At 53.2% G+C, this 25,216-nt stretch overlaps 1 protein-coding gene across 1 annotated transcript in view; it reads right to left on the bottom strand.

The window, feature by feature from the left end:
- LOC139009319 (inositol-tetrakisphosphate 1-kinase) overlaps positions 1-25,216 on the bottom strand; it is a 135,093-nt gene that overhangs the window by 93,540 nt on the left and 16,337 nt on the right. The window contains exon 2 of the mRNA XM_070413568.1: positions 9,577-9,601. Within this exon, the coding sequence (XP_070269669.1) occupies positions 9,577-9,601 (25 nt within the window). The remainder of the gene's footprint in view (positions 1-9,576; positions 9,602-25,216) is intronic.

The raw sequence follows: 25,216 nt of genomic DNA, 5'->3' as shown, positions 1-25,216 counted from the left end.
GCTGGAGAGGGAGATGCCAACTTCTTAGCCAACCCAAAGATTCAAGGAGGCTTCATGGTCTGCGACATTGAGCTGAAGGCAACGCCTGTCCCAATACTGCTTTCCACAGTGCCAGCTGTGTGCCCAGCTGGGCCCGGAATATGGCCCAGGTCCTTCCCATCAATTCACCAACGCACTCAGAGTCTCAGCCACTGGACCTGAGCGGGCTCCAGGAAGTAGCCCCCAACAATGAGCACCCACTGTTTGCACCGGAACCTCCTGCTGCTCTACTGTGCACGGGCTTAATTGGGGGTCCGGATCCAGCGGCTCTGGGCTGGCACTCTAACCAGCACCCGGTGAGGACAATGGCAATGCCGACATGGGCAGACCACCCTGGACTTCACCCAGCACAACCTCAAAAGAGGCAGCTCATTTCAAAGCAGAATCTTCGCTTCTGGCTCCTTCAATTCGCTCTGGCCCTTTCCATCCCATCCTATTTACCCACGTTCCTCCTTCCATCTCTTGGCTTACTGGCTACACTCCAATGAGGCCGCTGACATCAGGTGGCTGGGGTCAGACTCGTGTGGAACTGTGTGGAATCAGAACATGCCCGGGAGCTCGGGCACCCAGCTGCCCTGGCAGGAGCGCTTTTTTGTTTTAAGTTTAAGGACTTGCTCAAGTTGCCTCAGCGAGTCACAGGTGGGAAAGAACACCCAGAAATGAGAACTGCAGCCCTCTACGCATGCAGAGCTGCACCGACACCAGAAACAGCGTCTGTGGGTGACAGCCAGCCTACAGAGCTCAGAATAAACATAAAACTGACAGAACTGAGACCATCCAGCAGACGTCGACAGCACTTAACATCATCTCATGAGCATGTTCCCATGTTTGTCCTCCAAAGATCTCTTTTTATTTTTTAATATATTTTATTGATTTTTTTACAGAGAGGAAGGGAGAGGGATAGTTAGAAACATTGATGAGAGAGAAACATCGATTCAGCTGCCTCCTGCGCACCCCTTGCTGGGGATGTGCCCGAAACCAAGGTACATGCCCTTGACAGGAATCGAACCTGGGACCCTCAGTCCACAGGCCAATGCTCTATCCACTGAGCCAAACCGGTCAGGGCCAAAGATCTCCTTTGATGGCTACTGTAAGCATCTGAATGAGCAGACACTAATTTATAAAACTCCTCAGCCCCCTGTATTATTATTATATATATATATAAATACTATGATGGCCATGCTTACACATAAATTTCTCTACCTCTACTTGTTAAATATATATCCTAAGTAAATGACTGAGAATGAAAACAATTTTCAATGTTTCATTTAAAAAATATGCATTTCAAATTTTAAACAATAAAATAAAATCTATCTTCAAAAAAAGAATTAAGCTAAAAATCACAATAGAAACCAAGTAGTAGCATGGGGATGTGGGGGAAAACCTCACTCCTTACACTGACAATAACTTTTCTAAGCAGCACAGACTCATCCACAGCTTCCCCGCGCCCCATAAGCCCCACTGTTTATAACAAAGGATGAGGAAAAATAAACTCATTCCTTAAGCTCCCATTAGGTGCCTTAGGTCCTGTGGTGTCATCACTTTAAAGGTGTGGAAAGTGAGATCACACACAGTCAGAAACCAGACTACCTGAAACTCCAGCAAGCCCAGACCTCGGGGCTCCACAGGGAAGCTCAGTAGACAGCCAAGAACCACCTATATTTCAATAATGGTCCCAGCCCTCGCTGGTGTGGCTCAGCTGGTTGAGTGTTGTTCTGTGCACTGTAAAGTCACTGGTTCAATTTCCAGTCAGGGCAAATACCCAGGCTGCAGATTCCGGATATATTTGGGAGGCAACCAATCTATGTTTCTCTCTCACAGCAATGTTTAAAAAAATCAGCCCTAGCTGGTTTGGCTCAGTGGATTGAGTGTCTGCCGGCCTGCTGATGAAGGTCCCGGGTTTGATTCCGGTCAAGGGCATGTACCTCAGTTGTAGGTTCCCCAGCCCTGGTCAGGGTGTGTGCAAGAAGCAACCAATCGATGTGTCTCTCTCACATCGATGTTTCTGTCTCTCCCTCCCCTTCTACTCTCTCTAAAAATCAATGGAGGCATGAGTTGGGGGGGGCCAATGGGACAATAAGGACACATATGTAATAACTTAATCAATAAAGAAAAAACATTATAAATAAAAAATAAATAAAAATCAATGGAAAAATATCCTTGGCTGAGGATTAAATATATATATATATATATACTGTCGTGTTTCCCTCCACGTCCTGTGTGGTTCAGGGTTTGGGTCTGGAAGAGGAGCCACACACAAATGAAAAAGAAAAGACAGGAGATAATTTGGGAATATTGGGGGACCAGGCAAGCAAGTCCAACTCAAGTGGAAGGACTTCCACAGTGCTCAGGCCTCACCAAGCTTTTTATACTTAGAGGTAAACAAGGTAGTGGTTACCATAGTTACACAGTTCTTGTGAGTTTCACTTGTTTACACTGTTCTTGCACTTCCTCAGCCCATTAGCTTCCCAGATAAGATCTAGGGAGTGTTATAAGGTCAAGCCTAATTATGCTAAGAGGACTGTGCCCTTTAAGCTAGGACTTGTTTGTGACTTTGCCAGCAGGTCAGTCTGAGGCTTAACCCTACATCAGTTTCCCACTATATATATATATATATTTAAAAATAAAAAATAATGGCTCCAAATGACCATGTGGGAAAGTTCTGTACAGAGCCCACTTCCCCATCCTGTAGTCACCCTCTCTGGAGGTGCTGGGTCTGCTGGCAGGGGTCAGGGTGGCCTTCGGGGAGCCCCTGCCCATGAAGTGGCCGAATGGCTACCATGGGCTCATTCAGTGGCAAGGATGTCAGGCCCACAATAAACACCAAAGCAACTAATATTCCCAAAGCCCCTTACACCTGGCTCCCAAGCATTTGGAGGGAGCAGGCGGAAGGAAGAAATGTTTACAGGTGCCAGCTCCACCTGGACTTCTATCCCTGGAAATATAAAATCCAGTGAGGGCACCCTGGAGAGAGTATGGGTGGCAGAGGGAACCCAGCTGGGAATTAATCATTTGAGACCTTTAACTGCATATCTTATAAAAACAACTTTTGAACCATGTGAAAATGTCACCTAAATAACAAATTGATTTTTTAAAGCTTAGCAGAGAATTTGGCTCTAAATCCCTCCTTCTAGGTAGGATGAAGGCAGCTACCAAAGTTACCTGCCTGCATTCAACACACCTACCAGAACCAGCTTTCTCTCCCCTCCACTCCTCCTCCTGCTCCCCAACTCCAGCCTCCCTCACCCCCCACATCCACGTAGGCACCACATCCTGCCATCTGTCTCCTCGGCCCTTCTCTACTTCCTTAATTCTTGCAAAACCCCATCACCCCCACTCAGCTGTGTCCCAGCCTCCAGTTCAGCCCTGTCCAGTCACCTCCTCTGTGCCCACCCCATGGCCCCTAACTGGAGCCGGCACTCTATCCCACAGAAGCCCCTCAATGCCCCCTGACTCCGGGCCCCATGAACAGCTCACCGGACATTCGTGTGGTCCAGCCCTGCCACCCCCTCTGGCCTGGTACTGGCCAACTCCCTCATGGCCAAGGCCCCAAACCAGAGCCTCCAAACCACTCGGGGTCAACAGAGCCCTTGCCCAACCTCTGGGTCCTTGTTCACGTGGCACTCCCTGCCTGAAAGACAGTGGTTCTCAACCTTGGCTGCACATTAGAATCACCTGGGAATCTCTTTAAAATCCTGATTTAAAATCCTCCGGAATGAGGCCCAGAAATCAGGATTTTAAAAAGATTCCCAGGTGATTCTAATGTGCAGCCAAGGTTGAGAACCACTGCTGAAAGACATTCCAACACCTCCCCACCCACACCTGCACCCAGTTTACTCCCTACTAAGAGGCATCAATTTTCCTATGAGGCTTTCTCCACCCTCTGACCACTCCCCCCTTTAAGTGCTGGCCCCCAAGTCCTTGAAGGCCCACAGCACAGACAAGCCCTCCCAGCCTTCTGGGCATGCCCATGAGCTGGGGCAGCCACCACCGAATCTCCAACTCCAGGTGCCCAGCACCCAGTCATCAGCCCTGGGCCCACGGCCACTCCCAGTGTCTCTCTTTGCTGGCGTTTCCTTTCCTGCTTGAACATCCACCACCCAACTCCCTTCCCTGAGTAGTTTGTGCAGAAAGGGGGTAAACGCAGAGACAAAGAACTCCAACTTCTCAAGCAAGCAGCCACTCCTGAGAGACCCCGAGCACAGCCATGCCCGCCTGCGCGCTGGGGCCAGTGGGGAACCTGCTCCTCACCACGGAGAAACAGCCACTGCTCCAAGCTGCGTTTCAGTCTGAATTCTCAAGGAATTTGGAAGAAGGACAGCGAATCTATAATCAGCAACAGAACTTCTCACACTTATGGCTTGCTCATTTGCATTTTAAAATAAAACACCAACCCCTCACAGGCTAAGAGTCATCTCCTTCTCCCGAATGCTTAGGAAACACCTGGGGAAAGACAGCCCAAGAGCACGCTGGGGCAGGAGATGGGGGTGGACAGGGCAGCGAGTACCTTGTTCTTTCAGGGTCTCCTGCCACCAAATGCTGGGCTGTTCTAAAAGGGGTGGTGGAGACCAGAGATGAGGAAACCTCAAGGGCTTCCCTGGCAAGCCTTCCCCACAGGCCAGGTCAGAGTGGAAAATGCTCCTGGGGCCCGCCCTGTGTGGCTGATACAGGCCTCCTCCCGGCCCTCAGCAGAGCCCCACCTCACTGCCCCCCTAGGCCACAGGTGACCCAAATGGCCAAAGAATGTCTCCTCCTTCCAACAAAGGCTCACTGGGTGGAGGGGCAGTGACGGCTGGGCCATGCTGGGCACCGGGCATCTTAGCAACTAGCTGTTTCTGGGCCAGGAGCAGAAGAGCCTGGAGAGTGGAATCAGCCCTGGCCCGGGCTGTGGGTTTGGACCTGCCTCCCGGTCTATCAGGTGGATGAGGCTCATCACCAGTAGCCAGGCTCTCCCTGCTCTCCTCCAGGAAGCCTTCCTGGCTTACCGCGCTGAGTCAGGACCCTCCTCTGGGCCTACCCACCCATCCTGGCCTCTGGCTATCGACTGCAGACTGCAGAGCTGAAGGAATCTCACCTTGACCCATGTGAATCCTGTAGCTGCAGCCCGGTACACAGCTGGCACCCGGGAAAGACTGCTGAATGTTGCTGCAAGGAGAGGCCAGGCTGCCCAATCCACACCTGCCAGCTGGGAGGGCCTCTCACCCCAAAGGCTGAGTGAGGCCAACTGTTACCACCTGAAATGGTGGAGTCAGGAGGGCCTGTGCAGCCAGCATCCTCACTACAGCAGTACAGAGGAGGAAACCGAGGCAGAGTACCTGCAGACCATCCCCTTCAAGACAGGTGCCTGAAACCATCATTGTCATGACAGGTACCTGTGAGCATCTTCTTCAAGACAAGTGCCTGAAACCACCACCGTCACCACAGGTAGTCAGGGCATCTTGTCCCACAGCCCTTGCCCCACTCTCTCCGGCGCTCGCCTGAGCCCAGCACTAGCACAGAGCAGGGCTTCCCCTGCTCCTGGCCCTCCCAGCCTCGGCCTCACCTGGGGCTTATCACGCTACATGAGCAGAGAATGGCAAGTTTTCCTTATTAGCAAGCATCCTTGGCCTAACAGACCCAGGTTAGGAAGGGGAGCGGCCAGCAGACAAGCCCACTACAGAGGCCTTTCTGGTTCTCAATAGACACAGAGGCCCCGGAGTCCGAGTGGTCCAGCCTGGCCGGGCCTCTGCCTGACGGCACCTGCCTCAGGGCCTGATTTCTGAGAAGTAAACGGGATAATGTTGGAAAGCAGTGGCCTTCAAACCAAACCCCCAAAATAAATGTTTAAAACTATGTTTCTATTTGCACATTTTCAAGTTGACATCTAAAATTTCTCATCATAAGTTTAAATACTTGTAGAGGATGTAATTTCTAACATATTGTAAATATTAACATTTCAAAATAAAACTGTTACTGTTTCTCTTTTAAATGGATCCAATGGAATCTAAATATCATAGCGATTTGAGAGCAACCACCCACCATCCATCTTAAAATTACAGAATCAGATTCTTAAACACCTGGGAAGTTGGCAATGTTCCCTTTGCCTCCTCCAACTTCCCAATCCGCATCCCTTAGATGTTTCCACTCAGTTTGTTTTATGTCTGAAGGTCTTTTATTGATTATTATACTACGAGGCAAAAAAAAGTGTATAAATGTTTTAATTTTTAAATTTCATGTGACCATAAAGCTCTAAGTGTAAAAAATTTTCTTCTGGACAGACTTATTATCACAATTACTACTAGTACATAATTAATGCAACAGAAATATATTACAAATTTGTATTAACAATAAGCACAAAAAATTAAAACCTTGTTAGAAATACATCTCAGAAGAGATGAATGGAAATTTAACTGCTTCCTGTATCCACAGAATGGATAATACCTATTGCTAGAATAAGACTGAGTTTATTATCAATTCTATCTCCATTTTGCAATTTGTATAGCTATAAGTGCTGAGACCACTCATTCAAATAAATAAGATGAAATGGAAAGAGATTTACCACAGCATATTCTCTGAATTCCTTCAGAATTATATGCTAAGAATTACAGTAATTTATTCTCAGAAATCATTGTTAATGTTCTATCAGCTGACAACTCAATCAAGTCCTCTTTCAGTTTCACTGCAGAGAAAGGAAGTCCCTCACTTGCCCCAGGATCACAATGACCAGCCTCGTGATGCGCCCCCCGCCCCCGCCCCGTCACACACCAGATTGACCTCTGATAACAAGGGTGTGCGGTTCTCCTGCAGATAACCAGCTTCCCGCGGGCCAGGTTCCGTGCCTCCTGCTTTACCCAAGTTAACTGCACGTGGCCTAACAACGTTCCCAGGGGACAGGTACCATCGTTATTCCATCTAACAGACAGGCAGACTGAGGTCACACAGCCAGAACCGTGAACCCAAGTGTCTTGCTCCCCACCACTCGGTGCTCTGCCTCCGTGGAGATGGGAGGCGGGCCGATGTAAAGGGGTGGTCGGGAAGGACAGTTTACAAGCTCCTTCCCCAGCAGTTCAGCTGTGGGAATGAGCACGAGGAAGTGGGGAGCTGCAAAATGGACTTGTTAAATGTGCTCCCACCGCCGCCCTGGAGAGGTTACACACACGCTTGTTCAGAGTAAATGCCACCAATGCCCAGCACCCAAAGAACCAAGTAAATGAGACACTCACTGTCACTGCTGCCGTTTACAGCAGGAGAGAAGTAACTCCCACGACGGGGCAAGCACTGCAGATCTAACCAGCGTCTTGATCCTCCTTCCCGCCCAACATTCTTTACTAAACGGTAGCCAATCCCCAGGTGATACGAGGCTGAGAGGCTTTAGTAAATGGACAGACAGCCTATAACCATGCGGGCTTTGGAGATGGACAAACCCGCATTCAACTCCCAGTTCTAACCATTGAACAGCTGAGTCCCTCAAGAGACATCACAACATCTGAGTCTGTTTCCTCATCTCCAGACAGACAGGAAAACTCCACCCACATCACTAGGTGGCTGCACAAAACAGGAGAATACCCATCAGGGCACCTGACACAGGAAACACTCGCAGCCCTTCCATCACTGACCCCTAAGTGACTGGCCAGTCATCTCCAGCAGCCACAGCCTGGGGACCTGGCACCCAAAAGCCTGGCTGGTTTTTAAAAACCAGCTAAATGGATTCCCTTCCCATTTTTGCAATGAGTTTCTCTGTGTCTTGAAATTTCAAGTTCTCCAAACACCCGGGGATGCCAGGAGGAGGTGAACAGAGAAGCGTTGAGGTGGGTTTTATTTTTAGAGGCCAGTGTGGAGAGCATCCAGTTTGGCTTCATTCTGGTCCCCAGCCACCACTTCCTCTCCACGGCACCACCAAAGTGAACAGCAGATACATCCAGAAAGATTGCATAACTTTCTGCCTGGTACTTAATTCTAAAATAATGGCTCCAGTCTCCAGTTCCAGCCACAGGCTAAGTGGATTAAGGTTTTAGCCTAAATCCTCCAGGGGAAGCCACGTAAATTGAACACACTGACCCCCAGGTCCCTCACGACCTGAGGTTCCAAGGCCTCCCCCTCGCGTGGTGGGGGTGGCACCCCACTGTGTCCCATCTGGCATCTGTGTGAACAGGAATCAGGTGTTGGAGGACGTGCACATTTCTTCCCCTTTTAAGCAGCGTATTTGTTGGTGAGCACATAAAGTCACTTCCTCCAAAAACGGCTCCCAACAGAAATTCCTGAGTGGGCCCTGAGGAGAGAGGCTGGAGCTAGCCTCAGGGAAGCACTGAGCTCCAGCACTGCAAGGGAACCACGTGCTACCAGGTAACCATCGGAAGGACTGAGACACAAACGAGCGAGCGGAAGCATGCTGGAGCAGGAAGGAGCTGAGCCACCTGGCCCAGAGTCGCAAACTTACAATGCAGGCCCTCTCCCACCACAGGACCACCCGCCCCACAGGCACTGTCAATCAATCCCTCCCTTCAGCCATTTAGATGTCTATAGAACCCTCCAGGCACCCGCAGTCAATCACTCAGAAATGCCCTGAAGGCAAACTTCTCGGCCATTCCTGAACTCTGACTTCCCCCTTTTGATGAACAGAGAAAGGAAGGGCCACAGAAAAGCTCAGAGCAGACAAGCAAGAGCAGCAAGAGCAGCACAAGCACCTCCGCAGAGACTAGAGCCTGGAGGAAAATGCTAGAGCCATGATGAGGCTTCCAGGAATTAATCTCCTCCTCCCCCCAAACAAACCTCAGCCTCCGGGTGACAAGTTCAACCCACAGGCTGCAGAAAAGGGAGGCCAGAAGGAAGGACTCGCCAAGGCTGCTGGACAGTTCGCCCCCACTTCACCAACCACCCTCAGGGCAGGCCACAGAGTTAGCTCCAGGCCCTGGGAGAGCTTCTCTCTGTCCATCCTTCCTTCTGTCTCCAGCCAGTGTGCACCTAATCCAAGTCCACCCTAGGGTGAGGCAACATGGGGGTCAGCCCCCCACTGATTCAGTCCACCCAGGAGCCAGGGGCCCACTGGGAAGGTCAGGTGTGGTCTGACAGCAGAAAAGGGGTGCCATGTGGGAAGGTACACACCCTGACTTGGGGTGTGTACACCAGCTGACACCACTCACAGGAAGGTATGACATAGGCGAGGGCTCACCCCCAGGACCAAACCACCCAGGCAAGAGCAGGGGCCTTGTGCTCCCTCAGCAGAGCCTGAGGACAGGCACAGACAAACCGTGGGGGCATCAGGACCACGGACATCTGGTTGGGTGGCTATGCGCCCTCACCCTGCCCACCCTTACCCCCAAGAATCCCCTCACTTCCCCCAGCCAGCTCCGTCCACGGACAAAGCCACAGCAACTCCATAAACCTGACAGGCCAGCAGCCCCAACCCCAAGCCCTGCCCAGGAGGGAATCACGGAGGTTGGTGGGGAGAAGTTCAAGGCCTGATGCACGAGAGAGAAGAGAGGCGAGAAGCAGGCGCCCAGACCCCAGGAGGGAGGAAGGTGAGCGCTGAAAGGTGGGGGAGGCAGGGCCTGTACTCACCTGCACCACTTCTATCCCTCGCTTCCTGTGGAGGAAAACAAAGAAAACAAAGGTTACTGGGCAGGCAGGAAGTGTCCTTCCAGAATGTTCCCTAACAGCCAGCTGAAGGCAGGAGGGGAGGAGAGCCGGCGGCTGCGCCTCTCAGGCCATGCTCCTCAGAACGGCCTCACCTTCAAGGGGAAGGTCTATGAACTTCCCGCAGGTCCTCAAAGCCACCTTCTGGCAGAAAGGGGGTTGTTCCTCAGAAGGACTTGGCCAGAGTCCTACAGAACCCCAGTCCTCACAGCCAGCCATCTCCCCTTCAACCCCTGCCAGGCCTTTGTCAGGGCAGCTCCAGCCTGCACTGCCCGAGGCCCCTCCCATCCCCATATTCACTCCCCTATTCACCCCAGGTCTGGCCCAGCCTGTCCCACTCCAGCCCATCCACTCTCCCTCATGCAGGAGCCCCAAAAGCTTCAGTCCTTCTGGCTGCTTGTCCACTCCCAGCCATCTCTGGCCCCCACTGACACCCTGCCCACCCTCTGACCCTGGTTCAACCATCTCAGCCTCACCAATATCCCCCAGGGCTGGGCCTCATCTCTGTCTCTCTCTCCCACAATCCCAGTGCCCTGACCCACCTGCCCCATACAGAGCCTGGGGTGGGGGTCTCCCCAAAGCAACAAAGGCTCCCTGACGATTCACTCACCTTGACCTTCCCCGCCCCACATTCTTACTGCAAGCAGGACTACAACGCTGGTCGCATCTCCAAGCCTTGGTCCTTACCTTCCACCTCAGCCTTTAGGATTGGGCTCACACAGAAATGCCCCCAGGAAGCCAGCCCTGACCCCCCTTCACCCCATCCCCTCAGAGCCAGAACGCTCCTGAGGACTTGGGGTACCACTACCGGGCCCTCGGTCACTGCGGGGGGGGGGGGGGGGGGGGGAGATGGAGAAGCACAGGGGTCCGTATGGACTGTAGATGGCATGCCCATGTGCATTTTCCTGGAAAAAAGGCCAGGCCTCCCATAGATGCTCAGGGCTGGGATCAGGAGAGGTCAGGAATCGCGTTTACTGGCCCACATCCCTTCCTCAGAGCAGATTCAGTGACTGTGTGCCCCATGCCCAGCCATGGTGCCCGCCCAGCATATAGATGCTCCGTAAACCTAAGTATGTAAACCATAGCTCAGTTCCTGAGGGACTCACAGGCTGCAGAAAAGGCACAACAAATGCAACAGCCATAGCTCAGGCCCTGAGGGGCCCCCGGTCTGAGGGAGGAGCCGGCCCAACCTCCCTGGGGAACAGGCCCTGTCCCCTCACATGGCACAGCTGAGGGGACACCTACCAATCTTACATTACTTGACTCGCCCATGTAACAAGTGGGCCCCAGAGCCTTCTGAGAGCCCGGCCAGGAGCAGAACCTCACAAGGAAGCCACTACCTGAGACAACAAGATGGAGCAGAGTGTGCCAGGCCGCCTGCCCCTCGACCCAACACCTCCACAGAACCCCCAGCCCAAACCCAATTTGAAAACCATGGGGTTGATCCCGGGGTCCACACTGTCACACAGCTTCTTTGCAGTTCTGGAAGGAATGGTGGCCAATACCCATCAGCTGCCATGACTCCATGAAGGGACACACTGGACACAACAGCACAGCCCTGGGCCACCAGAGCCCGCGGCCGGGGGACAGCCAGCATCGCCAGGACCGGGGCCACACCCAGCCACCGGCTCACAGCCCACACTATTTCGGAGCCCGGCCTCGTCCCCACGTTGTCCTGGCCCCACATGAGCATCAGTGACAGTAAACTGCCACCATCACTCGGCACTCGGCTGGAACTGGCCAGGTTGGGCTCAGTGTACCACCTGACCCCCGACCCTTCCCTCCCCCTGCTTCTGTACAGAAATCTTCAACAGCTGAGGGAGAAGTAAGTCCCCAGGAAAGCGCCAAATGACCAGAGCGGGACCGCACGGTGGGAAAGACAGGGACGCTGAGGAGCCAGAGGGCACGTGGACGTGACCCACACCAGGTGCAGGGCTGCCCCTGGGTGCCTGCCAGGGCCCGAGTCTTTCCCTCTGAGTTAATCCTTGTGGCATCCAGATTATCCCCGTGTGCCTGTCATTCCCCTTATGAAGCCTAGTCATTGCCACGGTCCGCATGTGACATCTTCCCAGACAGCTCTCCCTCCCCCAGGCCTGCAAACAAACAGGTCTCTAACTTTGAAAACAGATGGAACTGGAAACATCAAAGAAACAAAGAACGCCGGAGCACAGACAGGCTGAAACCCTGAAGAGCGGTTGATCTCCCAGGAGTGAGAGCACAGTTCCTCGGTAGCCAGGGCTCCAAGAACAGGAGAACCTGCGACTCAGGCAGAAAGGAGGGGGCTGAGCTCCCGTCAGTCCAGGCCCTACCACGTGCACCATTCCCCCCCGCCCCCCAGATGGTGTGGGAGTGTTAGGTCGGAGAGAGCCCAGGATCGGATACATGCAGACATGTGATGAGACAATGGACTCCCCCTGGAATTTCTCACAGATCAACGTGCCAGACACAGATACCGGCTTCTTCTCCCTGAATTCACATACCCCCACACAGATGCTGACTCATTCCTGAATACCTTGCTGACCCCCCTGCAGCTGAAGCTTCCTCAACTGAATACCTCAGCTCATGTCCCCGCCCCTCACCCAACCGCAGTATAAAAACAGCACCCCCCCTCCCTGTTGGCGTGAATCCACGTGCCCTGTCTTTGAGGGTACGTGGGTCTCCCGGGGACGCAGAATAAACTTTCCTTTCTTTTCTGATTCACTGGACTCTATTTCTTGCGCCACCTCCTGAGCCACCTAACCTAACAGGGAGCTAAGGCACCCCCAGTGCCCGCCGCACAGATGCCCTCCCCAGCACCGAGGGAGGGGCAGGGATGGCCCATTACTCGGATGAGCAGGCAGAGAGAGGCCTGAGCTGGGCAAGCCTGGTCTGCATACTCCAGGACCACGGTGTAACCGGGGACTGGGGCAGGGGGGGCGGGGGGGAGACACCAGGTGAAAGACAGACAAACACACACACACACACACAGCAGCCAGCTCAGGAAAACACAAACACAATGAAAACCTGCTGGCTCCCTTCCTCGTCAGGAACTCCTGCAGGACAGAGGTGCCCACAACTTCCATTCCCAAACAGCAGGCTCCTGAAACCAGCCATGACCAGAAAGTCCAGAAGTTGAATCCTAACACCAAAGGGGAAGGGGCAGGGAAGGGAGAGAGGGAGGCAGGAGCGGGCAGAAGGGAAGAGAAACCAGAGCTGGTTGTCAAGTGCTTAGCTGCTCCTCATGGAAACCCCAACTCCAGGATCCCACCCCACAGACATGCAAATATGCCAAGTGCTGCAGGCTGTGGCTGTCAACTGCCACACTGTCTGTGATAGCAAACGACGGGCAGTGACCTCTCCCCCACCCCCAAAGAAGGGGCACGCACATCAGGGAACACTAGGCGGCAGTTAAAAAGAATGAGGCCCTAACCGGTTCGGCTCAGTGGCAAGAGCTTTGGCCCCCAGACCGAAGGATCCCGGGTTTAATTCCCGGTCAAGGGCATGTAGCTTGGTCGGGGTGCATGAGGGAGGCACAGGCCATGGATGTGACACATCAGGAAGGTTATCACTAGACACCTTGGGACTACGACCCCCATCAAGCAGCAGACCTGCAAGGCCCCGTGAAAACCAGTAGGCTCAGGACACGTTGCCACTCTGGGTCTCAGCTTTCACATCTGTTAAATGGGTACGACCTTTTGGTCCAACAGGACCTTCCTGGGCAGGTATGAGACCTGTGTGTCTCTCTCACATTGATGTTTCTCGCTGTCTCTCCCCCTCCCTTCCCTCTAAAAAGAATGAGGACGTGCTCCAGGCACACATTGGGCATTCAGGCTCTCTAAGACACTGCTAGTGAACATGAAGGTGTAAAGCCCTGTGCTCAGCAGACATTATCTGGGTTGAGCACAACCAATACACAGAACGAATCTGAAAGCACTACAAGAAAATGGTCGCAGGGCGGCCTCTTGTCCAGGGCAAGTGTGGCCGGGGGGAGGGGACTTCCTTTTCACTGTGCATGCCCCTGCATCTCTTGAATTCTGTGCCCTGTGCTTCTAATATAATCTCGAAAACTAGAGAAATCACTTTTCTTTAATTATCTTTTAAATGACAGGTAACACTAGCTGCCTGCATTCCCAGCGCCTGGCAGGAAGCAGATGCCTGAGAAAGACATGAGTCACTGACTGGCTGAAGCAAGAGAGCTCAGGATTCACCAGGAGAGCTTCCAAACTCTAACGAGCAGCTGCGACCACACCCACTCCGGGGCACGGACTGCCACTCGAGGGAATATTCGAATCTGGGTTCTAAGCCCATTTAAAGACTCGGAACCTGGGAAACAGGCCGGAGTTTGCCAAGCACCCGGTGTTGCTGGGGAGCGGCCAGGTGTGGGAACGGTGCTGCTGGTAGCAGGACCGAATCTGCCCAAGAACGGGGGAGGGGAGCAGGTTTCATTCCAGGGCAGCCCTGCCAGATCTTGGGACAGGAATGAAGGGCACAAAAGAACCAGAAAGCGCTGTGATGCTCACACTCCCGGCAGTGAAGGCTGCACGCCAGCCCCAGGAGAGGACAGGAAAGGGCATCTCCCAGGAACCTGGGCACGTGTCCATCTCTGCAACCACGGTGGTGCCAGGAGGTGGTTAGAATCCCAGGACTCAGCTGACCAGACAATTCAGGAACTGTCTATGGAAATGGATGAGGTGGGGTACGCCCCAAGGAGAGCATGGAACCAGACCCAACTGTACCTTGTGCCTCAGTTTCGTCTCAAATGAGGAGACTCCTGGAACCCAGCCAAGGGGCTGCTCTGCCGGGCCTTCCTGCCTTTCAGAACTGCCCTCCTCAGTCCGGCGTGGTTCCGAAGGGCAAACAACTGAGGCGCAGCCACACCCCCCTCCAGGGGTGGGTATGTGGCCTGCACCTCACACAGTTGTAGGATGGGCATGCAACCTGAGCCAGGCCATCCCTGATCCTTCCCAGGATGGCTCCTGGGACTGCCAGCAGCAAAGGGCACAGCCGCTGCTGCCTCTGAGTGCTCAGACTCTCGGGGTCACGCCAGGAGTAAAGGCCAGCATTCTCTGCCCGAGCCTGTCTTCTCGGGGCTCCCAGCTGCGGGGTTTTGCTGAGATCAGTTTACACTGAGTTCTGTCACTGGCCACTGCCCTGCTTACTACAGCAGGTCCTCAGTAAGCGACAGTGGCTACCTGGTCCTGGAATTGACGAAGTTACCCTAGATGACCTGCCTGGAGGGAGAGGGGATGGCAAAGGAGCTGATAAAGAGGACCTAAGGCAGGAGAAGGAGAAAAGAGCTTCCCAGAAGCCCAGGAGGCAGGGCCGTCAAGAAGAAGCATCCACTAGCCCACGCCACAAGGCCATGTCAGGCCCTAGGCACAGGCCATGGATGTGACACATCAGGAAGGTTATCACTAGACACCTTGGGACTACGACCCCCATCGAGCAGCAGACCTGCAAGGCCCCGTGAAAACCAGTAGGCTCAGGACATGTTGCTAGCCACTCTGGGTCTCAGCTTTCACATCTATTAAATGGGTACGACCTTCTGGTCCAACAGGACCTTCCTGGGTAGGTATGAGACCTGAGGGCTACAAGCAAGTGAAGCTTGAGATGGTGCATCAGCAGGGGAGAGAGCTGCAGGCCGAGACACAGAGGTCCCCTCTGACCAACGAAGAGAGACGGTCCAGTGACAGCTGGAAGAATTCCAGGAGCTCAGAGAGGGCAGAGCAGGGACAGGAAAAAGTGGGGCCCCTCATCAAGAACCGCCTTCCCGCAATGTGCAAGGTCACAGTCATGTGCAAGCCGCCCCTGAAGAGAGGGCCCGCAGGATCAGCCGCTGTGGAGGGAGGCCAGGCCTCCAAGGAACAATGTCACTGGAGAGGGAATCGACCCAGAAACGCAGGCTCCCCCACCAACGGGCAAGGAGAGAGCAGCTGCACCTGCACAGCGCTAACACCCACTTAGAGACGAAGCGTGTAATTATGCCCGTGCTAAGCCTGCACACGCTCATCCAAGCTGTTCAGAGCACACTTTGGTAATCACCAGAAGCCCCAATACAAAGTCCCTTTATACCCACAGGCCTGCAGGCAACCTCCTCCTGCTCTCCCTGCCCTGCCAAGGACTCAGGGTTCCCTGAACAGGTGGCTGGGCCTCCTCTCGCCCGTGCATGCAGAGGACATGCTGTTCACGCTGCCTCAGAAGCCACCCCAGCGCCAACACCTAGCCCACCCTCCTTGACTCCCCTCCTCGCAGCCCCCCGGGCCTCTGCACCCCAGCACCGAGCACAGATGCAGAGGTGGCCTCGCTAAAAGCTCCGTGGGGGACATTAGTGGTGGCCACCAGCACGGGCAGCTCTCCTCCTCTAGGAATTCCGCTGTACAGCCCCACCCCCAGGTTAGGCAGAGCTATGTGCCTTGCTTTGGCCAATATCACATCCAAGTAGAAGCATTCAACTGCCAGTACTCGGCTCCCTGGCCAGTCCTCCTGGACCTCAGCGACTGTGGGAGCACGAGGACACCGACAACTCCCAAAGCCAGTCCAAACCCATTCCTGGAAAGAAACCAGGCTGGGTAGCAATGCAGCCAGGCCAGGAACCAGAGAGAAACTATTCGGCTAGCAATGGTTCTCAACCAGGGCCATTCTGCCCCCAGGGAACATTTAGTAACCTGAAGACACATCTTTGTCATAACGAGGCAAAGTTCTGACATCCAGAAAGGAAAGGCCCTACAATACACAGAACAGCCCCTTAAAACAAAGAACTATCCGGCCTGAACTGTCCACGTTGCCAAGGTTAAGGATGTGGGATACAGAAGACCAGCACTGAGCCACCACAGGGAGGACACCAGCCCTGGAGAGTCCCACAGCTCCAGAGTAAACACTGAATAGGCTACAAACCTTTGTTGCAAACCTCCCAGCGTTACTTGTTATTGTAGCCTAACCTAGCCTATCCTGACTGGTAAACACTCCTTGAGGAAACAGGGCTTGTGTCCCCTGTCTGCATCCCAAATTCTTATAGTACCTGGCATGTGGCATTTGGAATACAAAGTATCGGGGGCAGGGGTGAGGGTGGGGGGAAATAGTGCCAGTCCCTCCTCTCATCAAAGCCTCCCAGGACAGACCTTGTTCTCTAAAACACCCAGGCCAGACACAACTCAGTGCATTTGCACCAGCTGCTCCCTCTGCTAGAAGCTGCTCCCTCTGCTAGAATGCCTTTCCTCCCTGGCAAACTCCTGCTAGCCCATCAAAAACAGCTCAAACGTCATACTCACAGAGAGGCCATGCTGGCTCTTTAGGCATTCAACCCTCTGACACTTAAGACTGCTCTGTGCTCGGCTTCGGATGGGTAGCCCCTGAGGCCAGAGACTGTGCTCTTTATTAGGCACACTGTGCCCGCGGCAGACCCCGAACCCGGCTGGTGTTCGCGAGTCCCAGCCTCCCAGTGCCAGGGCTCCAGTCCGGGGCCCTCCCTGCTTCCTGGGCAGCCTGGTTCGCTTACTGATAGTTTCATACTTTGGATTTTCCTATTAATAGTTCCAGAAACTGAAATGCCCCAATATAAAGGCAGCATATGAACAGAACTGTAAAGCCAGCACAAACATTTGAATTGTTTGGACAGCTCCAGGAAAGACCCAGATAAACTGGAAGCTGCCATATGTTTCTTTTTTTTGTTTTGTTTTGTTTTTGAGCAGTGTGGGGTGGCACCTTTCCCCTGATTGGGGACTAAAAACCTTCCTTTACACTTGGTGCCCCACCTGGAGGAGGCAGGGGAGGGCGGGCCACAGGGCACCCAAGTGCACCGAGGCGTGTGTCTGTATTCCTGCAGAGTCAATCAAGCGCTCAGTCGGTCAGGAAGCGGGAAGCGCTTCTTTCTCTTCAGGAACCCAGGATGTGGGCGGAAGGCAGAGGCAGTGACTCACCTTCCCGGGAAAGCGGAACCTCCAGGGCAGAGAGGCCTTTGCTGCTGAGGCACCTTTAAACACGCCTCAACGTTCAGGATGGGGAAACTGAGGCAGGAGTGGGCTGGAGGTTACCCGAGGATGTGTTCTGCTACATACAGTGTCACCCTTTCAGACTGGAAATCACCCCAAATTTTTCATCTGAAAACTAATGTTGAAATTCCCTTAATGGTGCTTGACACACCCCTATTTTTTAATATAAAAATTCTCTACTTTGATGTCTTTTTGAGATTTTTACTACCCCCTTGCAAGTGCTGTAATTTTTCTTTCTCCTAAACAGGGCTGGGCCCTAAGTTGCAGGGGAAGATTATAGGAGCAGGAGCGGCACAGAGGCTGCTGGAAGAGCCTGTTGCAGACTACCACTACCACCACTACCACCACCACTACCACCACCACCACCACCACCACCACCACCACCCCCAGCTGTTAGCCTCCTGCCTCGGGGTTAATGACTCAGAGGCTCAGAATCTTCACAGCAGTTGCTCATTCCCAAGAATGCTAAGTTATTTATCATCAGCCTAAAAGCAAGGTAAGCTACAGAGGAAGAAAGATGACAGGCATTCCTGTGCTGACACTTCCCTCCTTGGCACCCATGGGGGAGGGAGAGGCCTGCCCAAGGCCTGAATCATTTCTTTTGCACCTATCCTCCAGGTACCACAAGCCCTTAAAATAACTGCTCAGGCCCGGCTGGCGTGGCTCAGTGGTTGAGCATTACCTATGAACTAGGAGATCACAGTTCGATTCTGGTCAGGGCACATGCCCCGGTTGCAGGCTCAATCCCTAGTGGGGGATGTGCAGGAGGCAGTCGATCAATGATTCTCTCTCATCATTGATGTTTCTATCTCTCTCCCTCTCCCTTCCTCTCGGAATCAATAAAAATATATTTTTAAAAATAAAAAAATAAGTGCTCAGGCGTGTGTCCCAGCCTGTGTTTTGGGCGGCTGACACTTCTGAAGGCTGTGCTCCCTAGTAGACTGAACATCCCCACCCACCGTTCCTGCGAACACTCCCAGAGGGTGGAAGGTTCAGGGTTCCTTGAGCCCTGCCATTGTTGGGGAGGGGGCGTCTCTATCCTGTGCTGGGTCTCCAACTGCACAAGCCCTGAGTTCCCTTCTGATTGTCATCAGATGTTTGCTGGGCTTTTCTGTCCAGGCCTGGGAGCAGCCAGACCTCTAAGCCATAAGCCATAAGCCCTGCATAGAGAAGCAGGTGGCCAAGGAAAGCAAGTCAGCGAACTGGTGTGTGAACCACAGGCCCCTGAATACAGCCAACATCTGGGGATGGCAGGGGGACAGGAAGGTGACAGAAGACGCTCTTTGAGCTGCGCCCTGGGGGTGACGGGGAAGGAGACTACCAACACAGGTCATCAGCAGAGTACCATGTGCAGCTGGGGCAAAGCCAGGGCCTCTGGGCATTTGGGGTTTCCTGGGCCCCTCTGCACAGCACCAGGGTTGCTGTCACATAAAACCAAAGGTGAAGTTACCCTCACCGACAATCTCAAGAAACTTCAACTCTGAAACACCTTATTCAAATATTTCACCAACCCCTCAACTATGTACAGGAGAGGGAGGGGAGGCGGCCCAAGTAGTCAAGCAACAACTGTATCCATTGGTCTGTGATTCAGGGTAGGGAGCATGGTTCTGACCTTGACCCAGTCACTCCCCTTTCAGTATATGAACACTGTATTCATGTCCTATTGCTACTTAACAAATCAACACAAACGTACTGGTGGAAAACGACACAAGATATTCTCTTACAGTTCTGGAAGTGAGGACTCTGAAATGCAACAGCAGGGTTGATTCCGTCTGGGGGATGTAGGGAAATCCTGCCTTCACCTTTTCCAGTTCTAGAGGCTGCCTGCATTCCTTGGCTTGTGGCCACATCACTTTGTCCTCTGTTTCTATGATCACATCTTCTGCAACTTGGACCTCCTGTCTACTTCTTCTAAGGACCCTTCTAAGGACCCTTTTGGCCCTCTCAGATAACCCAGGATAATCCCCCATCTCAAGATCCCTAACCTTAATTACAACTGCAAAGCCCCTTTCCCCATGGAAGGTACCATATTCAGGTTCTGGGGACACATTGGAAGGGGGGAGTGGCATCTTCCTGTCTACCTAAAAACCAAGGCTCTTACCACTCTGCCACCCCATGAATCCAGATGTTCCATGTGTCCATGTGTGGCCTGTGGGCAGAGGAGAATTTGTCCAGAGGTTTGTTGGGGGCCTTAACTGTCAACAAGGAAAAGGCTGGTGCTCAGCCCCCACAGTGCCTGCAGGGTTCCAAAGGTATCCTGGGCATAACCAACACAGACACAGGGCTCCCTGATGAGAAGAGGCACCCAGGGCCAGGGAGGAAGGGGCCTGGGTGGTGGAGACCTGAAGCCCCAGGCCTGGAAGGCTTGGCTGTTAAGTGGTGTGGAGGGGTGATGATTCCTGACCCTTAAGTCCACCTGGAGACCCACGAGAGAGGCCCAGACCAGCTACGCCTTCCCACTTCCCCCCTCCCCCCTCCCCCGCCCACACACACACACACACACACACACACACACACACACACACACTCCAAGTTCCCCTGGCTCCACTGAAAGCCATGTCCCTCAGACCCTGCCAAGTGGCTCCAAGCAGCTACAGACACTCCCCAAACGCAGAGGCGTCTGGAGCCAGAGCCCCGCACCCAGGCACACTAGCATCAACAGAGCCCACTCGGCCCCCATTAACAGGCCCAGGTGCCAGGCCCTAGCCCCAGCCCCCTTTCCTGATGCATTGATCTTAAGGACTCCAGAGACAGGCAGCGACTTCATCTGGTGCCCCTGAGACCCTCAACTTTCAGGGAGGATTTCAGAGGCCGAGGCACAACTCAAACAAATGGGAGGCAACACCAGTAAGTCCTGGGCCCACGCTCCCCACGCAGCCTGCTCTCCCAAGCAAGGAAGACAGGGAACAGAGGAGGTGGGCTGGAGGGCCTACGAGCTGGCACTCCGATGGTCAATGTAGCATTCATTTCCACAGCTGCATTAGAGAGGGTGGCTATCCTATTTTTTCCAAGTGAGGAAATTCAAAGAAATTGTGAAACTTGCCTAAACATTATGCTAAGTGAAATAAGCCAGACACAGAAACACATATACTGCATGGTAACACTTATATGTGGAATCTTAAAAAAAGAAAGAAGAAAAAAAAAAAGAGTTGGCCCTGGCCGGTTTGGCTCAGTGGATAGAGCATCCGCCTATGGATTGAAGGGTCCCAGGTTTGATTCTGGTCAAGGGCATGTACCTTGGTTGTGGGCACATCCCCAGTGGGAAGTGTGCAGGAGGCAGCTGATCGATGTTTCTCTCTCATCGATGTTTCTAACTCTCTATCCCTTTCCCTTCCTCTCTGTAAAAATCAATAAAATATATTAAAAAAAAAAAAAAAAAGAGTTGAACTCATAGAAACAAAGTAGAATGGTGGTTGCCAGGGGCTGGGGGTGGGGAAAATGGGGAGAGGTTGTAAGATGAATAAGGCCATAGGATCTAGTGATGTACATAGTGACCTAGTTGATAACACTGTGTTATTTAGTTGAAATTTGCTGAGAGAAGTGTTTCACACACAAAAAAAATTAAAAAGGTAAAAATGTGAGGTGATGGGTGTTTTAATTATCTCAATGGTGGAAGCCCTTCCATGATTTATACGTATATGAAGTCATCACGCTGTACACTTTAAATAGCTTACAATTTTATTTGCCAGTTATACTTCCATAAAGCTGGAATACATATATATATATATATATATATATATATATATGAAAGAAACACATCCAAAGACTCACAGCAAGTAAGCAGAGCAGAACCACAATCTAAAGTCAGGTCTGTCTGTCAGCAAAGACCTCCCTCATCACATGACCCTAAGTGACCACCCCACCTGTGAGGGTGGGGGTCCAGCCAGGTCTGCGGGGGGTGAGGCTTTCTGGGGAGAAACTGCTCTGGACAGAGCTGCTGCCCCTCCCTGACCACCCACTGCCCCAGGGGGGACTAAACTCCCTCCCCATACCCTTGACCCCCATACCCCTGGGAGGCCTGCAGAAGGCACTTCCTGAGGAGCTGTGACTGCCTCGGACGTGGCGTGGGCACTGGCCGTGCCCTGGGTTACGTAAGGCCCAGAAGCGGGAGGAGCTGGCAGGCCTGTTTCTCCTCCCCACGGGTTGACAGCTCCTTGGAGGACAATGTCGCCTCGAATGCACACTCTCCGAGCAGAGGGCACCTTTCTATAAAGCAGGGGACAGGAAGCAGGTCTCAGCTCGGCCATAGGAAGAGGATGCCAGCTCCCACAGGAAGGAAGGTGCATGCGGCCGGAGGATCTAGTCACCACCTGTGGTTGGAGGGATACACGCTGAGGTGGATGCCCACATCACGGAGGGCAGACTAGTACGTGGGGCAGGTGTTAGGGCTCAGGTCTCAGGATCACTCCCCATCTCTGAAGCTTTCTGGACCTACCAAGGACAGCAATGGGCCGGCCACAGGACCCCAGTCCCAGGACAGCAGAGGAGCTACAATGTGTGGGCCGGCTGGGCCTCCCAAGGAGGAAAGAATGAGCCCCAGGCCTCCGAGGGCCCCAGAGCCTGCCCCCACCTCCTTCCTGCCTAGCCTCATGCCCTACCAGGCTCTGCAGCTGGGAGCCATGGCAACAGGCCCCAAACAGCTCAAGAAATCCCTCAGAGAGTCCCACGCAGGGTGTCACAGCTGCCACCAACCAAAGCCAGGAGCCAGGAGGAGTGACACACCAAAAGGAGGAAGCCCTGGTTCCAGCCAGAAGACAATGCTTGCGTATGGCCAAGGGCAGCTCCCTGGCCAGGAGACACAGACCTCTGTCCTGAAGGCCACCAGGCCACCCTCCTGCTGTCCCTACACACTCCCCCTCAGCCTGTGACCCTCCACATCTAAAACATGACTCATAACCTCACTGCCCCCCAAAGCCTTTCTGAGGCTTCCCTCGTCCATCATGTCACCCAGGCCTCTGCGACACCCGTCTACCCACCTCCTTTCCCTGTCCAGCAATCTTCCCCCCATCTGCTCCTCGCACACCTGGCTTCATGCCCTCCCCTGACAGGCTGGTTCTGCCACACTTCCAAACACCTGCCCACCCTGTTGGCACCTCGTCTGGAACACCGCACCCCTTGCCCACTGTCCACAACACTGGCAGGCTCTTCCTTGTATGACCTGCTGGAGGGCAGCCCGAGAAGATGGCCACTGAGGAGCCCAAGGACCAGCAAACAATGCCTCCTCTTAAACACGATTCCTCCTTACCGAAGGACAGGGCCATGCCAGCTCTCTCCCACCCTTGTGGGGGGGTAGGGGGGGCTGGGGGGGTCTAAAAGTCCATGCACACTTCCCTGATGCGGGATATTCATCTGATCCACAGCTCTCCAGGAATGATCCTAGTTGCCACAAGACAGGGGCCGGTAGTGGGCGCTTTTTTTTGTTTGTTTTGCCAGGTTTTCTTAAACTAAATTTCTCCCAGTGACTCGTTTTCTCATGAACCACCTTTCTATCCAAGGTGGCATCCTATTGATTTCACTGATCTCACGCATACTTCTTGAGCACTTACTTCGTGCCCAGCACAGTTTCACTGCCGAGACAAACAGTGAAGACGATGGAAAGGGTACCTGTCCTCAAGGAGCTTATAGCATAGACAGGAGGGTGAACAAGCCAACAACTGAAATAAGCATGTGGGACATGTTCTGAAAGGAACACTCAAGAGGCTGAGACACAGAAGGGGGACTGTGTGCTGAGATCTAAAGTTAGTAGGGAGAAAGAGTCTGGTAGACAGCAGCAACAGCACATGCAAAGGTCCTGGGGTAGGAAAGAGCACCTGAAGAACTGAGAAAAGACCATGGTGGTAGAGCCCCAGTGGGGAGTGAGAAGGGCAGGAGGCGTGTCTCCAGGCCCTGGGCGCCCGTTCTTGTGCTATTTAGTAACCTGGGCCAAGAAGTTCTCTCTGCTTAAGCTCATCTGATTTGGCTCTTCTCTTACTTGCAGCCACAAGAATCCTGGCTACTACAACGTTCAAACCAAAACATCATATTCTACCACCTTCTCCACCAACCTGCGCCTCAATTTCTTATTTTTTGAAATACGGCTTTATTGATTCTTTTAATTATTTTTAGAGAGAGAGGAGGGGAGAGGGAGAGAGAGAAACATTAGTCAGCTGCCTCCTATACATCCCCTACTGGGGACAGAGCCGTGCAACCCGGGCAAGTGCCCTGACCGAGAATCGAAACACAGTGCATGGCATAACACTCAACCAACTGAGCCGCACCCACCAGGGCTGCACTTCAATCTTGAAAGCACCACCACCCAGCCAGTCTAGCATCACCCTCCACTTTTCTCCCTTGTCCCTATGCCAGTCACACAGAGGGTTTCATCTGGACCTCTAGGCAGCCAAGGGCTGGTGGCCCCTCCACCAGGGAGGTGGCCTGCTGCATGCTGAATAGAGACCAGGAAGAGAAGAGCAGATGGCCACTCGGCTGAGGGAAAAAGAGACCGCCCCCCCCCCCCAACACAGGCTGGCTGATTGCATATAATTATGAAGGGGGAAACGCTCTTTAAAATTAGCTTCTCAAACGCCGATAATTTCAAGTGTCCCTTGCAGTGTGATTACAGCGACTGCCACACAAATGTTTTATCCCTCGGGTCCCTCCGGGGGTTGGGGAGAGAACAAAGGCTTCCCATTGCCCAGGGAAAGCACCTGCCCGGCCCAGGAAACCCAGCTCAGAGCCAGCCTGGCTCCCCTCCACAGCTAGCTCAGGATTCTGCCCCAAGGGTATTTGATGTTCGAACTCAAGTCCCAAAGAACAGCCGGTTCATAACAACAAGGACAGCTTCACCGATTGCATGCCTCCCATGGCCAGGTCTGTACTCTGTGCCTCAGTTTCCCGTCTGTAACATGGGTGTGACAATGGTGTTCGACTCTCGACATTCTGGAGGACTGAATGATGCCAGCACATTGTGAACATCAGTCAATATCAATCACTACACTCCTCTCCTTGAGCCCTCAGGACAGCACTGGGCCCGTTGCACAGACACGTGGAACCTGAAGCTCAGAGAATAATGTGAGCCATTCAGCTAGAGCAAGCGTGGGGAACCTTTTTTCTGCCAAGGGCCATTTAGATATTTATAACATCATTCACTTAATATAATTCACTTAATATAAATGTTGCTATGAAAAAGTTCCTAGATTTATTGAATTTCGAGTCCCGCCTGCGGTTGCCTTTGCAGGGCCAGACCAAATGGTTTCTCAGGCCTTATACGGCCCAGCCAGACATTCCCCACCCCTGAGCTAGAGGGTGAGGAGCAGGGATGTGAACCTAGCTCTGCCCTAGTCTAAACTCCATACTCGTGTCACTCTGGATCTTTGTTGGGCTCAGGGGATGGTGGAAAAGGTGCCACTCTGAGCTTCTCACTATGCCACTCCTGGCAGGGCCGACAGACCTGTGTGCACCCTGACCTCAGCGAGCAGCCCGGCCCTCTCAGCCTTGGCACACCACCCTCTGCAGCTCTCTAGGTTTTGAAATGCCACAGGCTCTAGCTGGGTGGCTGACCTCCATCACTTCCCTCTTCCCACAATGGGTGCCTTCTAGCCCCGGGGCCTCCACCTCCC

This window comes from Myotis yumanensis, unplaced genomic scaffold (assembly GCF_028538775.1).
Source record: "Myotis yumanensis isolate MYYU_CA2020_CCGP unplaced genomic scaffold, mMyoYum1.0.hap1 SCAF_1, whole genome shotgun sequence".
NCBI classification, from domain to species: domain Eukaryota; kingdom Metazoa; phylum Chordata; class Mammalia; order Chiroptera; family Vespertilionidae; genus Myotis; species Myotis yumanensis.
The sequence above is the reverse complement of the archived record's forward strand: the minus strand, read 5'-3'. Positions and strand labels throughout refer to the sequence as shown.